The following is an 18,077-nucleotide window of genomic DNA, read 5'->3' on the forward strand; positions in this document are numbered from 1 at the left end:
GGTATGAGTGCACCTGCATGGGTTCAGGTGCTGGCAGGGCGGTTTTTTTGCTTTGAGAAACTTTGATGGTCTTTTGAATGAAGTTCTCAAGTCCAATAGCATCATCATATATCACTATTAGCTGTCGTACATCGGCATTAAGATTCTGTCAGAATGCGGTGAGTAATGCAGTCTTATTCCAGCCACTAGTGGTAGAGGTCTGCACGGGTTTTAATCTGAAGCCCGAACCTGAGATCGTCTAACCCGACCCGACCGGCACAGTTAAATTTAGAGCCCAAACCCGACCGACCCCGAAATCCCCCCCACAACGAATAGCCAATTTAAAAAAAAAAATGCTGTTTTCATGATTGCATTCAACGGTCAGTAAACAAATAGGCCTACATGTAAAGAAAGAGAATCATTAAGGCTCGGCCAGTTCACAAGGCAAAAGAAAAAACACTTACCAGTTATGAAAGTTTATGAACATCAGGTGCAGCGGTCACATAAATTCTTTTTTATGAGTTTTTGAATGGTTGTATACGACAAGACGATAATTCTTCTATCGTGCAAATTATGGTCATTTTCGTCAGTTAAGGCTCGTTAGCATTCGGCCTGCTTTAAATCAGACACAGAGATGCAGTGCGGTAAGATCGCATTTATTTTAATTAATTAATTATATCATTTATTTGAATTAGCGAGAGAGAGAGGGATGAAAGTTGCGTGTGTGAACCTGCGTCTGCACGTCTCTCTCTAAAAGCAATGAGGCTTAGTTACTTCAAAAACAGCGATTTTACCCCCTCATTGCAGAGAAATATAAAGTTGTGAGTCAGTAGCCTGTCGAAGCTATTTTACTAATAAAAGTTTCCGTGCTGTTTTGTCGTGTGCACTAATGTGCATGCATCTATGAAAGCAGCGTAGTCTACTGCATATAGGTTTTAGTTTAGCTATAAACCCGAGCCCGACCCGAACCCGAAGCTATTCATTAAACATTAACCCTGAACCCGACCCAAAACCCGAAAGTATTTCGGACCCGTCGGGCTCGGGTCGGGTAGCAGACCTCTAATTATACTCGCATTTGGTGCATTGAAGCATTTGAACCCTTTTAACTGTCCAGCAGATGGCGCCGCAAGCTCCTTCAGCGCTCTCAGGACCATTCCATCCATGATGTTTACGTGCATAACCTTTTCGCAGTTTATTTAGTTCATTGCTTAAGGCCATTTTGTGATTTCAATCATCATGCTGTAACCAGCATCACCCTGAACACCCCCATCCCCCCGATTTTTTTTTATTACATGGGTCATGATTTTAGACCGAAATAACCGGAATTCCGGATTAATCCGTAAAGAATCACATCCCTGGTAATGCGTAAAGTCGAGCTAGTGCAAGACAAGCATTTGTGGTTAAAAAGTATATAAATTGTAATTTGTTTTTAGAAAAAGACCGATTGTTTCGCTAGATAAGACCTCTATTCCTCGGCTGGGATCATGTAGAGCCCTTTAAAGCTGCATTGAAACTGCAATTTGGACCTTCAGCCCACTGGCCACCATTTAAGTCCATTATATGGAGAAAAATCCTGGAATGTTTTCCTCAAAAACCTTAATTTCTTTTCGACTGAAGGAAGAAAGAAAGACATGAACATTTTGGATGACATGGGGGTGAGTAAATCATCAGGAAATTTTAATTCTGGAAGTGAGCTAATCCTTTAAAAAATAAAAAATACTTCAAAATATTAACAAAAGCTATAATAGTATTTTAATAACACTAATCAATACTACCTATTTTATAAAATCAGTTTGACCATCTCTAACTATCTATCCATTCAGTACCTCCAACAGGTGTGTGCTTACATGTACAACAATCATTATAAGACAACAACGAAAGAAGATTGTGTTTAAATGAGATTTTGAAATCATCTGGGGCTTTCTTCTGAGAATTTGATGTCAAAATGTAAACATGTAATCCTGTGCTGTTGTATAGACAGACCTGTCTGTTCTCCAAGTCGATTTTGTTGCCGAGCACTACAAAAGGGAAGTTCTCCGGGTCTCGTGGGCTGGCCTGAATGAGGAACTCGTCCCTCCAGCTGTCCAGGGTTTTGAAGGTGTTCGGCGCGGTCACATCATACACCAGCACACAGCAGTCCGCCCCGCGGTAAAAAGCCACACCCAAAGACTGGAATCGCTCCTGTCCTGCCGTGTCCCAGATCTGAAACAGCCAGGAAAATATTACAGTGCTGCATTGTTTGCATTTAAAGGGCTATATAATTAGAAATCATGTTCTTGAAATGTTCTTGATCTTTTGCAACAAAAAAAACAACTCGTTTAATTTTGAGGGTTGTCGGGAGGGTGAAAAATGGTCATGTAATAATACTACACACATGTATTATAAATACAAAAAATATGTTTCAGTGCAAAAAAACTCGTCTAACATTGTAAGTGGACCTCAGGTTAGGCCTGTCGCAATAATCAATATATCGACTTATCGCGCAATATATGTACATGACCTCAATAATTTTTGGTGACGCAATATATTTACTTAAAAATTAATGTCACCATGTTTTGTACATTCCACTTGTGCTTGTGTCTTTTGCAGCTTCTTGTACATAACGTGGTGTAGTCATGAGGTGCTGCTAGTAAACATTTAAAAAATGCTTCTACAAAAAAGTTTAATCTGCAGATATGATCTTGTTTAGGGATCGGTGCCTTTGTGCATACGGACATCTGACTGCTAGGTAGTGGTTGTGTTTTTCAGCAATAGTGTGCACCCTTAATTTACAGAGAAAAGAAGGTCCAGGAAAAATCTGTAGATGGAAAAATCTCCATACAACATTTTTCTTTTTTTCTACTTGTTACTTTGCACTTTTTGTTAGAAAATGTTTATTTACTATTTATTCAGGTTTTTTAAGGTATCTAATATTTTGATACTTAATTCCCATCATTTAAATATTCTTAAAAATTAAAAGTTTGTTGTCATTTGGAAGTGTGTAGGCCTTCTTGCATTATTATGCTGTTACATTATGATTATATATTCAGTGGCATAAAATTATCTTTAAAATGACAATAATATCGCTTATCGCAATTATTTCTGGGGCAATATATCGCATAACAAAAAGTTGTTATCGTGACAGGCCTACCTCAGGTAAAAAATATATTTTTAATAAATATAATTATATAAATATTGCTTGTTTTTTTCTCACTTTCTCTCTCTCTCCATACATATATATAATAATAATTAATATTATATATTGTAATATATATTATATATTAAAATACATAATCATAGTAATATAATAGTATATCTGAGTATGAAAGGACTTGATTAACATTGTTATTGGACCTCAGGTAAAATAAATAAATAAGATGCTATCTATAAAATGCATAATCATTAATAATATTATTTATATATTACATATATGTATTAGTGTTATTTTAGTATCATTGATATACTATAACAGTTTTTATTTATTGAATTAGATTTTATTTTTATATTTTAAATTTAGTTAATGTTATTTTGTATGATTTAGTCATCTTTATAACTTTTCTTTGTCCATATTGGTTTTATTTATTTATTGTGTTTTTATATTTATTTAGCTATTTTAGTACTTCAGCTTAAACTAAAAGAAAATGAGAAATGTTGTCTTGGCAACTAGATTAAAAAAAATGTAATTCATTTTTTATGGGATTAGCTTTAGTTAACGATGGTATATAAAATAAAAATACATCTAAATTCACATCTAAAGACTCATACCTGCATTGTCACCAGCCTGTCATCCACCATCATCTCCTTGGTAAGAAAGTCTGCACCGATAGTGGCTTTATACTGATTGCTGAACTTCTTATTGACATATTGGTTCATCAGAGAAGTCTTCCCCACACTGTAGCACACAAACACAAGAGCGATTATTAATCTAAGTGTTTGAAACTTGAAATTAAATAACACTGTCAGGCATTATTGGTTCAGAAGGTCATCACTTACCCAGAATCCCCGAGAATGATCACCTTCAGGAGCACCTTTTTACGAGAAGCCATCCTTGTGGACTAAACTGTGCCTAATAAAACGATAAGATCACTTGTGAGGTCGCTTTAATATGTAATTACGTTATTTAGTATGCAACCTCTGCAAATGACACGCAATGGCTGTGATTGCCAAACACACACAAACATGTTGAAAAGGGAAGGTTGCACTATGTCAGTCATGTGCCCAAGCGTCAAATCTTCCATATTGTATGTAACGTAAGGCATGCCATAAATGAAAGTCAAAATTCTTCACATTTATTGTCAATAAAAAGATAACGTTACTTGATGTCAATGTAAACGTCAATATTAGCTTTCAGTTCATGCTAACCTGCTGCAAATGTCCTGTCAATTCTTAAAATGTCAGTGTTAAACTTTCAAAATACATTTTTAGATGTAGATTAAAATAATAATCAACAAAACCAATGTTTTAAAATAATCAGTTTAGCATATCAGTTTTGTGCTAAAGCTATGAGTAGCTAGTAAAAGCTAGCACAAACATACCGTAAATGTAACACATTTACACACGTTATTTACATAAATAAGCACGTTTCATTCACTTAAAACGATTAAATCTCAGATTATGATTATTTCAAAGCGTTTCAGTCAGCCAGCGTTTCAATATTTTTTCTCTTGTCACTCTGCTGTGTTAGCGTAGACGGCTAGCATGTTAGCATGACAAAAACTCACTTTCTGAGGAGAAATCCCACCTTCGGCTCTACAATCTGCTGCTGTCATACAACAAAAGCAAGCCAACACGACACCTCCACCGTCTCTGATCTACTCGGGACGCACTCTCTGGGTCGTGTGGCGTGTTTTTGGATGGTTGTCACGGACAGTTCAGCACATCCGTGTGTAATAATGAGCCGCAAACACTCCCTCCCTTGACTCGACTCCACACTCATCATGTTTATGTCTGTGAACGTTATCATCGCGCCATTATGGCTGAGAATGCAAATACATATGCAAATACAAACGTGTATTGTGTATTTCTGTCGTGTGGTGATTATATCTGATATAAACACATCCATCACTTTCTTACAGAAGTAGACCTGTGCACTCAAAACTCACAATATTTTATATAGTAATATGCATGTCTATCTATCTATCTATCTATCTATCATAAAATGTACGTTTGTGGTATGTGAATGTAACAGAACTGTTAACTATTTTGTGTAAGTATTTACATAAATGTTATGTATATTAATATAATAAATGAAATATTGAATTAAATATGCAGTGCTGTTGATATATGACAGTATTATAGTTATTTACAGTATTATATACACACACACACACAGTATTTTGTTTTAGATTTACATTTACTTTATACTTGATTGCTATTATCAGATTTTTTTTGTAACCACTACAGTTCAAAATTTTTTGTTTTCAAAAGTATTTTGTTAAAGACATTAATACTGTTAATCAGCAATGTTGCAATAAATTGATCAAAAGTGACAGCAAAGACATTTATAATGTTATAAATGATTTCTATTTAAAATAAATGCTATTCTTTTGAACTTTCTATTCACCAAAAAAAAAACTGCATATTTCATGGTTTCCACAAAAATATTTTACAATATTTTCATATTTTTTGAGTGTTTTCAACAATGATAATAAATGTTTTGCCATCCCAGGAATAAATTACATTTTAAAAATATATTTAAATAGAATACATTTATTTTAAACAATAATAATATTTTAAAATATGTTTTACTGCAATTTTTATCTAATAAATGCAGCCTTAGTGAGAATAAGAGACTCCTACCAAACCCAAACTTATTAACTGTAGTACTCATTGAAACCTAGTCATCATATTTTGTCTTTATATAACAGTGTATTATAAAATGCAAAGGTTGATTTGATTATAGATAAAATCTATGATTTATGATTTACCATCGTTTATATAAAACACAACACAAAGCCAAAACCCTGCTCTATAAATTCATTCCCAAAAGGCTGTATTGATTTCATGAATAAAGTTCCTTAAAGGTTGAGAGACCTTATTCCTCAAGAGTAACAGCACACCAACAGGACAAAGAATGATGAGAAATCATTCCAAAGTGTTCAAAGGTTGAGTACCTCTGAAGGACAAGTAAACAGACTTTGAAACTCCTGTGTGTGGAGTGATAAGATAAAAGTTAACAAGACATTTACTCACGGACTGATTTTATGTACATTTGATTATACAAGGCAGTAACATACACTCACAGAAAAAAGCAACGGGAACAACCAGCAGAGTTCGCTGTTAAGTGACTACTAGTTTACATTAGTTACAGCTCAATCTCCAGCCTCAGAAATCATCATCATCGCAAATGTCCAGATACACGTCGAAAGCCTCGCGGTTGCAGTTTCCATCAGGGGTGAAGACGTACTTGTGGAATGTCCCATCAACACATATGGCTTCAAAGAGAGACAGAAGTGATGAGAAACTGACAAATCAATAACAGTTCACTCAAAGGACTTAAATAAAACCCACGTACCAATAACAGAGTTGACGTTTTTGGAGGTGTTCTTCCCGAAGGCACAGATGCAAGCGCACTCAGCCGGCACCGTGAAATTAGCCAGAGACCACTGACTGTCCACATACTGTCCGATGACCGGACCCACCTTTCCTACACGCGCCAAACTAGAGAAGACAAAAAGCCACACATAAAACCCAGTGACTAACTACACCTAGTAGGATATTTCTAAATAACACTTAGAATGTAACGAAAACTGTAATGAAATGACAATCAAGATTTTTTTTTAGTGAATTGATTCATCTTACGCAGAGCGCCGGTTCAGTTTAGTGTCTTTCAGAGCAAATATGTGCACTGTTCCCTTGTCACTCGATGCACACAGAAAGGATGAGTCGTGGCTGAAATTAATACTGTAAAACAACAGAATTCAATAAATAATCTGACATTTATTTAATTTCATTAATCATCAGAATAGGAGCTGTTTGTTTGTTTTTTCAATAAAAAACAGTAATACACATTTATTCATATAATATGCACTGAAGAAGTTTGGACAAACTCAAATCAAATTATGATTCTTTTGATCTAAAGGCTTCTACTTAAATACTACTGAAATTGTTACTTAAATAAGTTCTGTAGACCAGGGTTTCCCAAAAGTGGTTCATAAAAAGCTAATAATAATAATATATGAATCAAATGTAAAATTAATGTGGCTGCACAATTAATTGAAATAAAACTGAAATTGCTATATAAATTCTAAATATATTTTTAGACGTTTTCATAAGAAATGTTTTATTGCAGTTCAAATCACATATAACAAAATAATTGCAATATAATTTTAATATACTGTTATATAAAATAGATGCACAGCCCTATATATATATATATATATATATACACATACACAGTATATATATATATATATATATATATATATATATATATATTCAAAATAAAAACAATCAAATAAAACACTCACTAAAAAAAGATTAAATATTTGATCTGTTTACTTACATGTCATGTGACCATTAATGGACATCAGAGAACCATGAACATGCAAATGTGTTTTTAAATTATAGAAATATTAACTAAATATTAACAAATATTTTATGTCTAAGGGGTTCAGCTGACAAAAATGTCTGGGAACCCCTGATGTAGAGCAATTGTTTACACATGAATTTCGTTATTCAAAATATTAAAATATTTTTAAATAGTGAAGGAAAAGCAGCCAGGTGTTCAGCATATATGTGAACTCCTTCAATACTGTTTAGAAAGTATCCCAGGATGCACCTCATGAATTTGAGAGAATGTCCAAAGTGAGCAGAGCTTGAATCTAGATGAAGAAGCAGCTCAAATACAATACCAGTAGAGTGTAGCCGGGTCGGTTCCTCTACGTAGTTCCACTAGCTTGTCTCGTGTTGTAGTGTCAAACAGACGGATCAACGTGCCCTTTCTGGATGCAGACGCAACCACACTGCCAGGCTGGTTCAGTGCCAGGCAGGCGATTTCACTCTGGTGGGCGTTGATAGTGAATGGAGCAGATGATGTGCCAGGTTTTGTGTTGGAAAGGTCCTGTCAGAGTCATGAACATTAAAAATTCCATCCAACATGAAGAAGAATAGATTTGGAGAAATGTAGCATTCCATCACTTGCTCACCAATGGATCCTCTGCAGTGAATGGGTGCCGTCAGAACGAGAGTCCAAACAGCTGATAAAAACATCACAATAATCCACCAGTAATCCACACAACTCCAGTCCATCAATTAATGTCTTGTGAAGTGAAAAGCTGCGTGTTTGTAACAAACAAATCCATCATTAAGGTATTTTTAATTTCAAACCGTCGCTCCTGGCCAAAATAAAAGTCCATAATCCATAATAACGCTTCCACCAGTGAAAAAGTCCATCGCCATTTGTCCTCTCACATCAAAATTCACCAACAAATTTGTTTAGAACTATTTCAGACTATTTTCGCTTGTAAAATGTGCTTGATTTGTTCATATTTCTCTCCTGATTCAGCCGAGATGACTTTTTCACTGGAGAAAGCACTGGAGGACTCTCATTCTGACGGCACCCATTCACTGCATCAATTGGTGAGCAAGTGATGTAATGCTAAATTTCCTCAGGTCTGTTCTGATGAAGAAACAAACTCATCTACATTTTGGATGGCCTTAGGGTGAGTACATTTTCAGCAAATTTTTGGGTAAACTACTCCTTTCATGTGGATACAAGCACATTATTTGGATTCAAGAGAATTTAATGAGAAATCTCTGTGTGCAAACAAGTTTTCATTGCAGATGTTGATCTTGAGCACTGTTAAGATCCATTCTGAAGCTCTATGATCAGGATAGGTCTCCAAAATCTCCATTTACTCTCATTGTCAAATAACAGAGATACTGATTAGTTTATCCTTTCCTTGAGTAGTTCTTTTAAACATTTAAAGCTCAATTTTGCCATGACATTCCAGTGTGCCATGATGGATCATTGAGCACAATGCCTATTATGGATAGAGAAATTATATTTTTAGATGGAAGCAATGGTTTGAAGTTAAAAAATGTCTTAGTGATGGATTTGTTTATTATAAACATGCAGCTTTTCGCTTCACAATATGTTAATGGACTGGAGTGGTGTGGATTACTTGTGGACTATTGTGATGTTTTTATCAGCTGTTTGGAACCTCATTCTGACGGCACCCATTCACTGACAATGCATTTGATAAATTCACTAATGTTAAATTTCTCCAAATCTGTTCTGATGAAGAAACAAACTCATCTAAATCTACATCTAAATTTTGACTCAATTTTGAGCAACTTTTCATTTCTGGGTGAACTATTCCTTTAATAAATGACTGCAAGTTTGAATATGCCAAATTCAATTCACTACTGTAATATTTTATAATAATTTGCACATAAATCTTACCACTAACTGTAGACTGCCACATTTGTGTCCAGGAAAAACCAGCAACTGCTTTTCCAAACTAGGGCACAGGTCACACAAACCTACAAACGCAAAAATACAGTGATGAAAAATACATAAAAACAAGTCAAGCCTCTTTCTGATGAAACTATACGAAATTGCAAGCAATGCTCACAATACCTTTCGGGTTATCTCGAGTGTCAAACTCAAACAGCTTGACAGGGTTGTCGGGAAAACTATACACGTAGATCCTATTTTTCAGGACAATGATGATTCTTCACATACAAAAACATGAAATGAGACATTAGTAATACAAACAACATTTTTAAGTGTAAAAATGAAACACTATTGTTTAATGGCTGGATATCTTACTTGTCATGTCTCATCTGCACAGCCAGCACTGGTTTGGTGAACGTGAACTCAAGAACTAATTTGTCCTTGGGGTCTCGCACTTCCCGAGCATCATCCCAAATTAATACTGCCAGAGATAAGATGAAAAAAAAAAAACCACACACACAGTTTATTCCGGCTCATATAAAGTCTGGATTGAAGGAAGCAGTTTAAGTGTACTTTATCCAAGTATATAAGTGCAATTTAGACTACCAGTGTACCTGAGATTTCGGAGAATTTGGGGTTGACGCCGCCTCCCACCACAGCCAAGAGGTTTGATCGATGAAGCATTGAACACAGAGCAATGCTCCCCACCTGCTCGTGATCTATAACCAATCACACACAATCAACAGATAAGTCTACAAAAAGTTTTTTTAAAAAGGAAAACAGATTTATCCTACCTAAATGGCCCTTTTCCATTAAAGGTTCCACATTGTAAATACGAACACCTGTTTCCATGGCACAGCAGAAACAACCTAAATAACATGGAAAAAGTCAAAGCTAATGAATACAGAAAAGATCATCAGTACATTATTAACAGTGACTAACAAGTATTTTTCTGATGTTTTATTTAATTTATGAGAACATTGGCTTTATTTCCCCTTTTAAAAATCCACTTTGTCAAAACAATGCACATTTTTTTTCTGGTTTCAAAAATATTGCGTAAAAAATATGTGTTCATTTGAAATTTTGCATAGGTCTAATTTGCGATCATGAAATTGTATTATAAATATATTAACATTTTATTGGCCACTCTGCTCTCTAGATATCAATATTTAAAAAAAAAAGTCAGTCAATCAATCACTAATTATTAGTACATTATTATTAGTAGTAACATTAAAGAGTTAACTCTAAAAGTCAATATGATATGCAATTAGGTACTAAGATCAATAGTTTTCTTCATATATATATATATATATATATATATATATATATATATATATACACACACATATATAAAATCAGTCTAGCAACATTTGCAATTATATAGCAGGATGTTTCTCAAGGGAAATTATATTTAAGACTCACTCTGGTCCTGGTTGAACTGAAGGCTGTTGACTCCTCTCTGCTGGGCCATGATGTCCGAGAAGAGTTCACTGCTGCTTTTCTGATATCTTCAGGAGTTTTATTGTCTAGATCTAATCATCCTGAATGAGCAGGAGACAGCGGTTTAACATACTAAAGCTGCCACAACAACACGACAACGAGCACAGAAAATCATCTTCCTTTTACAATATAATCAGGTTGACATAACCTCTCACTCAACGTTACCATTAAGATGTTCAAAAGATCCAACGAGTTGTCCTGACGCTAAACAAATAAATCAAAGTGATTTTATAATGTTGAATGTAAATGTGATAGCTCACATTAGGCAATAACCGTACAGCCAGCTGCCGAACGCCGCTGTTGTTGTTATTGTCGCTGCTCTTATTCTACGCTGGCGCGCGAGTGTTAACGGAGCACAGCTTCCCCCTGCTGGAGAGGAGGACAACGAAAGTAGCGCACGGAGAGTTTTCTCACAGAGATGAAAGCGGGAAGAAGACACCTAAATGGGCGTAGTAGAAGCTCAGAATGTATCTTTAATCGTACAGGTACAATAGGCCTTAATTATGCTTTTCACGTGTTACCTGTAAAGTTACCTGTGATTTTGTACAAATCATTCCGGATTGATAGTTCTAAAATATACTTTTTAGTGCATAAATGTGTCCAAGAAGAAGAAGAAACAAACAAAAAAAAAACAAAAAAAAAACAACGAAATTTTGAATTAAACTTTTTATTTGCGCGTAACAAACAAGTCATTCAACTAGGCTATATACTATGGATTCTTTTAACACTTTCAAAAAAAATGTACACATTGCAATTACGCAGTTAAATACTACAAAAAGTGACACATATTACAAAGAGCCTCAGAATATAAAAAATAAAAAATGAGTAAGGATATAAATAGAGATCTAAATAATTTAATCGCATGGCATCATAATATTGAAACAACATACTAAAGTTATACAGTTACAAAAACTGATTCATGTGTAATTAACCTTTCTGTTCAATAGGTGGCAGCAAGTAACTAAAGACGGTCTACTCAATAATACATCTTAATCATTTAACTAGAAAAGTGATACACAGGTAATGATGGCCCTTATGATGTCTGTCAGTTTGCATGAGCGGCCTCCATCTCACCTGTGTCTTAAAATGACTACATTTAAAAAACAATGCTGTGGACAATACAATAGGGACAAAAATACAAAGACAGTCTGTCTGCTGTGGTACCTCTAGACAGAATGACTGTTTCTCAATTACACATTAAAATGTCTGCTTAGGCCATAAAACAGGTCCCTGAGCTGTTCGCCAGCCAGACACACATTTTAGAGAATACAGCTTATTTTAGGATTTCGAAAGCATGTCTAGATTTTATTGGTTTTACATGGTGCTGTATTTTGAATGGTAAAAAGTGTGTTTTACAATATATTTGATTTTTTTTTAAAATTGGGTGAATTGTTTCACATTGTCAAACTGATGAATGCTTTGCACAGAAAGGAAGATGCATTGAATTACAAAACAGTACGAGGTATAAAGCATGCAAATGAGAGCGCTATAAGATATGACCGGCACTACATGCTGAATTTAAAGTTAAACAGAGGATGACCTCAAAGACAAGGGCATTTTATACAGTAGATGCCAACATGATTTTTCTTCTTTATATGTAAGGCCAGGGGCGTCATGCACTCATGATTTGTGAGGGGGCACGAGTGGGGTGGGGGCTCGTCATATGCTTTTATTTTATTTTTATCCTTTTTATTCGAAATATTTCCAAACGTGTTAACTATATCAGGAAATATCTCGATTCTCAAACATGTGTAAGTAAATGCGTTTTGCACCAGATTGATCTATAATGGGTGATGGGTAAAGTAGACTAACAGTGTAATCCAGGGGTGCCCAAACTCGGTCCTGGATGGCCAGTGTCCTGCAGAGTTTAGATCCAGCCACAATTAGACACACCTGAACCAGCTAATCAAGCTCTTAATAGGCATACTAGAAACCTCCAGGGAGGTGTGTTGAGGGAGGTTGGAGCTAAACTCTGCTGGACATCGGCCCTCCAGGACCGAGTTTGGGCACCCCTGGTGTAATCTATTAACTACACATAAAAAACGTTGTACTTAAGTACCAGATATGGGTGTCATGCCATAAAATATTTTTAATACGACTGACTTTGTATTTCATGTGAATTTAATAACAATATTGTAAGTTACTAACATTTTCATTTTACAGAGCAAAGAACATTTAGCCTACATTATCAAAGAACATTTTCACTTCAGTCTAGCCAGAGTTCAGGCACTATCAAAAACTCACATTTAAATAACTGAAGCTGTTTACACTGTGAAATGAATATCTTACTTACATTCTTACGCACATATGCACTCTGTTGTTTATAATTCAGTCAGCTAGCAAGTGAACGTTTAAGCGATGACTAATCTGAACGCCTCTGATTGGCCATTGCATTCATAAGCTCAACAGAGTCGTGTGTGATTGGTTATAAGGCAGCGCTGTACAAACGCGTCTTTCTCTGACTCACTTTGAATGGGCATGACGCCTCTGTGTAAAAAGGCTTTACAGGGTTAAGAAGAATGATTATGTCACGCTGGTTCTAAATGCAAGTGCACCAAAGCATCACTGATTTGGCATCCTGGGACAAATCTTCCCAACACTTTGGCCTTTATGCTGGAACATGAAAGCAAAGTGGCATATGATCTGTGCTTTGGAGTTGAAAATGAAGCCATTGTTCCCGTCTGCTGGATCAGAATATCTTACTTACATTCTTACGCACATATGCACTTTGTTGTTTATAATTCAGTCAACTAGCAAGTGAACGTTTAAGCGATGACTCATCTGAACGCCTCTGATTGGCCATTGCATTCATAAGCTCAACAGAGTCGTGTGTGATTGGTTATAAGGCAGCGCTGTACAAACGCGTCTTTCTCTGACTCACTTTGAATGGGCATGACGCCTCTGTGTAAAAAGGCTTTACAGGGTTAAGAAGAATGATTATGTCACGCTGGTTCTAAATGCAAGTGCACCAAAGCATCACTGATTTGGCATCCTGGGACAAATCTTCCCAACACTTTGGCCTTTATGCTGGAACATGAAAGCAAAGTGGCATATGATCTGTGCTTTGGAGTTGAAAATGAAGCCATTGTTCCCGTCTGCTGGATCACAAGTGTTTGCATCAAGCTTAATGAGCATCTAATAACTCTGATGTTATCTTGACCCCTCCAGAAAATGTATTTTATTTATTTTTTGGTTGGTCACATCATATGAGTCTAAGATTACTAATTTTGAACAGACGACCATTCTTCTGCTTCTCTTTCACACATGCAAGAGTTTCAACCTTTTATTCAGTTCTGTAAACAGTTCTCAGTCCAGCTGGCATATTTATTTTATTAATTGAGAACAGATAAGGTATTGTGAAGAAACCTGATGCTATTTGAGAAAAAAACTAATCTTTTTGGGAGAATTCACTTAAAATTAGTATTACATAATCTATGCGTGTTGGACATAACATGATTTGAATGAGAAAAGTGCAGTTTCTCTCAATCACAACATGTAAATTATTACAAGTGACATCAAAAAATTATTGACACGGCATGCATTTTCTTGGTTTTCCTTTGCCAGCACATGACCAGCATAAACCAGCAAAGGACCATCTTAATCCAGCAAAGGACCAGCTTAAACCAGCATCCCAGCGTCAAAACATACCTAACCAGCATATGCTGTTTTTTTCAACAGGGAGTATATAAAAACGAAACTTACTGTAATATGGGTTATTAATGCAGTGCTCTAGGGTTAATTTTAGAAATGACAGCTTTTGGTATTTTCCCAAAGGCTACATTACCATAGGATTGAGGTAATATTTTAAGAATTGGCCATTGGAACCTATTTGTTGAACAGCAACCTGAAGACTGTGAAGACGTGGTGTTTGTAGTTTGAAATTTTGGTTCCCTTTTGAAATTCAATGATACAACAATTAAATTATGAAATTTCTAGCACAAATGACGTTCAAACTGAAGTAGTGGTGGGGGAAACCAGCAGGAGGCCCTGTAAAGATGCACTGTGCTGCAGTTCTTTAATAATTAAACGAACAACTTCCTCGCAATCAGGTTTAATCTACACACAATCTGTCCATGTTTTAATTAGCAGTCTGGTACATTTGTGCAGAGTAACTACTCAAATTGAGAGAGAAGTTCACGGGAAACAAGAGCATTTTCAAGCATCTGCCCATTACAAACTCTCTCAAAATACAGACGGTTTATTCTGGGCCTCAACAAATGACCAGATTTATTGCCATTAAGCTTCTCTGTCTGCTCTGATTGTCGTGTGTCCTGTCTAGACTGATTTCTGGATGAATCCCAGAGTGGAATAGACAAACAGAGATCTTGCCAGAAGCAGCTATATTGCACTGATAATGCTAATGCGCTTCTATATGGAGTCTGAAGAGAAGAGAGGAAATCTGGCCAGACATAAACTAAGACGTTCTCCCAGATTTGACTGAAATCTCAGTCTTTCCCCCCTTGTGTTTACATCATTTAAAACAACAAAAGATATTGAAAACTGAGATTCAATTGCAACAACAGACTCATTTCTATTACCGACTGCTGAGAGCAAAAACAAAACTGACTTTAATGCAAATAATCCCTTCAGAAAACATTAATATCAGCTTAACTATCTAAATAGTGTGGAATGAATGCATCTCAAGTCACAGAAAATATTATGCCAAACATGTACGAACCTAAATGTAAGTGATGATGAATTTACTCATAATCAAAAGTACGGTTCAAAACAGCATAGTAACAGTTAACTATCCTACACTATTTCTGCATTATACAGTATGTATACTGTACTATGCAAATTTTCTGTATGCATAAATTACCTGTATCCCATGATTCACTTTAAAAACGAAACTTACTGTAATATGGGTTATTAATGCAGTGCTCTAGGGTTAATTTTAGAAATGACAGCTTTTGGTATTTTCCCAAAGGCTACATTACCATAGGATTGAGGTAATATTTTAAGAATTGGCCATTGGAACCTATTTGTTGAACAGCAACCTGAAGACTGTGAAGACGTGGTGTTTGTAGTTTGAAATTTTGGTTCCCTTTTGAAATTCAATGATACAACAATTAAATGATGAAATTTCTAGCACAAATGACGTTCAAACTGAAGTAGTGGTGGGGGAAACCAGCAGGAGGCCCTGTAAAGATGCACTGTGCTGCAGTTCTTTAATAATTAAACGAACAACTTCCTCGCAATCAGGTTTAATCTACACACAATCTGTCCATGTTTTAATTAGCAGTCTGGTACATTTGTGCAGAGTAACTACTCAAATTGAGAGAGAAGTTCACGGGAAACAAGAGCATTTTCAAGCATCTGCCCATTACAAACTCTCTCAAAATACAGACGGTTTATTCTGGGCCTCAACAAATGACCAGATTTATTGCCATTAAGCTTCTCTGTCTGCTCTGATTGTCGTGTGTCCTGTCTAGACTGATTTCTGGATGAATCCCAGAGTGGAATAGACAAACAGAGATCTTGCCAGAAGCAGCTATATTGCACTGATAATGCTAATGCGCTTCTATATGGAGTCTGAAGAGAAGAGAGGAAATCTGGCCAGACATAAACTAAGACGTTCTCCCAGATTTGACTGAAATCTCAGTCTTTCCCCCCTTGTGTTTACATCATTTAAAACAACAAAAGATATTGAAAACTGAGATTCAATTGCAACAACAGACTCATTTCTATTACCGACTGCTGAGAGCAAAAACAAAACTGACTTTAATGCAAATAATCCCTTCAGAAAACATTAATATCAGCTTAACTATCTAAATAGTGTGGAATGAATGCATCTCAAGTCACAGAAAATATTATGCCAAACATGTACGAACCTAAATGTAAGTGATGATGAATTTACTCATAATCAAAAGTACGGTTCAAAACAGCATAGTAACAGTTAACTATCCTACACTATTTCTGCATTATACAGTATGTATACTGTACTATGCAAATTTTCTGTATGCATAAATTACCTGTATCCCATGATTCACTTGTCCACATTTTCCATTTCCATATGACAAATAAACCTGTTTTTGAGTCATTATTTGTTAAGAGTACAAAAAGTTCAGACATTGTCACACAAAACTGAGCTGGTTCTGGTTCTGATCACTATTTTTAAAAGAAATTCAAGGTGGAACAACAGAAATACAATCATGTCATTACATTACTATGGGCAGCAGCTGTTTCACATTCAGAGTTCAGGCAGCAGGAAAATCTGCCAAACAAATTGTAAACAAGTTAATTAAAACAAATGAAGCAGCGCACAGTTTGAAATAAATGGAGGTTTATAGCAGAACTGTGTGCACAATGGTCCATAAATATGTGCATCATCAAACGTTACACTCGGTTTGAAAGAAGCTATTTAAAGGGTTAGTTCACCCAAAAATGAAAATTAGACTGTGTTTTACTTACCCTCGAACCATCCTAGGTGTATATGACTTTCTTCTTTCAGACGAATCCAGTCGGAGTTATATTAAATATTGTCCTGGCTATTCCAAGCTCTATCATTGCAGTCAGCGGGTGTTGCAGTTGAACAGTCCACAAGTCGTCAAATAAAGAAATTCGAAATTCGCGCGCATTCATAATAAAACGTGCCTCACACGGCTCCGGGGGGTGAATAAAGGCCTCCTGTAGTGAATGCATGCGTTTTTGTAAGAAAAATATCCATATTTCAAACGTAATAAACACTTTTCTCTCACTTCCGGTATCTGTCACTGAAGTTCCGGCGGATGGCGCGCCTGTGAGATATGCTAGTCTCGCGAGTTTGTTTATAGGAGCACAGGAAGCAAAGTTTCCTTACTTTAGCAAAGGAAAACCAGTCTCCTCTTGGTTTATATCGAAATCCTCTGACATTTTTCTTTGCAAATCCTCGGTTTGTACTTCTAATTCGTGACCGGTGTTTTGTTTTGTTCTCTCTCTGCATTCGTCACTAATCACGCAATCCCGACGTACTATGTCATCTGCCGGAACGGCTTCCGCATATGACAGATAACGGAAGTGAGAGAAAAGTGTTTATTACGTTTGAAATATGAAACATATTCACCCCCCGGAGCCGTGCGAGGCACGTTTTATTATGGATGCGCGGCTTTGCGCGCACTTTATTTGACGATTTGTGGACTGTTCAACTGCAACACCCGCTGACTGCAATGATAGAGCTTGGAAGATCAAAGACAATTTTTTATATAACTCCGACTGGATTCGTCTGAAAGAAGAAAGTCAT

The 18,077-nt window shown here is 35.9% G+C and overlaps 2 protein-coding genes across 4 annotated transcripts in view; both read right to left on the bottom strand.

The window, feature by feature from the left end:
• Positions 1–4,888, bottom strand: part of LOC107658609 (ras-related protein Rab-7a) — a 15,326-nt gene extending 10,438 nt beyond the window's left edge. Inside the window, exons 1-4 of one of the 2 annotated variants that reach the window (XM_016447219.1) lie at positions 4,700–4,888; positions 3,952–4,024; positions 3,724–3,850; positions 1,963–2,181 (exon numbers count right to left, since the gene is read on the bottom strand). In XM_016447219.1, the coding sequence (XP_016302705.1) occupies positions 1,963–2,181; positions 3,724–3,850; positions 3,952–4,004 (399 nt within the window). In that variant the 5' untranslated portion in view covers positions 4,005–4,024; positions 4,700–4,888. Of the gene's footprint in view, positions 1–1,962; positions 2,182–3,723; positions 3,851–3,951; positions 4,025–4,679 lie in introns of both variants that reach the window. The other variant, XM_016447218.1, reaches the window with a different exon arrangement.
• Positions 4,889–6,061: 1,173 nt separating this feature from the next.
• LOC107658559 (WD repeat domain phosphoinositide-interacting protein 4) lies at positions 6,062–11,197 on the bottom strand. Of its 2 annotated transcripts, none has more exons than XM_016447150.1 (11): positions 11,119–11,168; positions 10,781–10,899; positions 10,153–10,227; positions 9,973–10,077; positions 9,734–9,839; positions 9,542–9,636; positions 9,365–9,444; positions 7,812–8,020; positions 6,760–6,861; positions 6,473–6,618; positions 6,062–6,392 (listed from the first exon to the last, which is right to left on the bottom strand). In XM_016447150.1, exons 2-11 carry the CDS (start codon positions 10,827–10,829, stop codon positions 6,283–6,285), a joined length of 1,077 nt encoding a protein of 358 aa, XP_016302636.1. In that variant the 5' UTR covers positions 10,830–10,899; positions 11,119–11,168; the 3' UTR covers positions 6,062–6,282. The 2 variants fall into 2 exon arrangements, with proteins under 2 accessions (XP_016302636.1, XP_016302635.1); XM_016447149.1 differs by having other exon boundaries at positions 6,063–6,392; positions 11,024–11,197.
• Between the last annotated feature and the right edge of the window lie 6,880 nt (positions 11,198–18,077).

This window comes from Sinocyclocheilus anshuiensis, unplaced genomic scaffold (genome assembly GCF_001515605.1).
Source record: "Sinocyclocheilus anshuiensis isolate Anshui unplaced genomic scaffold, SAMN03320099.WGS_v1.1 scaffold343, whole genome shotgun sequence".
In the NCBI taxonomy this organism is placed as follows: domain Eukaryota; kingdom Metazoa; phylum Chordata; class Actinopteri; order Cypriniformes; family Cyprinidae; genus Sinocyclocheilus; species Sinocyclocheilus anshuiensis.

Bases quoted from the DNA above. Each gene is read 5' to 3' on its own strand.
- LOC107658559 (XM_016447150.1), bottom strand. From the start codon at position 10,829: ATGGCCCAGCAGAGAGGAGTCAACAGCCTTCAGTTCAACCAGGACCAG. The intron at 10,228-10,780 runs GTGAGTCTTAAA...CATGTTATTTAG, and splicing joins TCAGTTCAACCAGGACCAGA to GTTGTTTCTGCTGTGCCATG. The intron at 9,445-9,541 runs GTATTGTGAGCA...TTGCGTTTGTAG, and splicing joins CACTCGAGATAACCCGAAAG to GTTTGTGTGACCTGTGCCCT.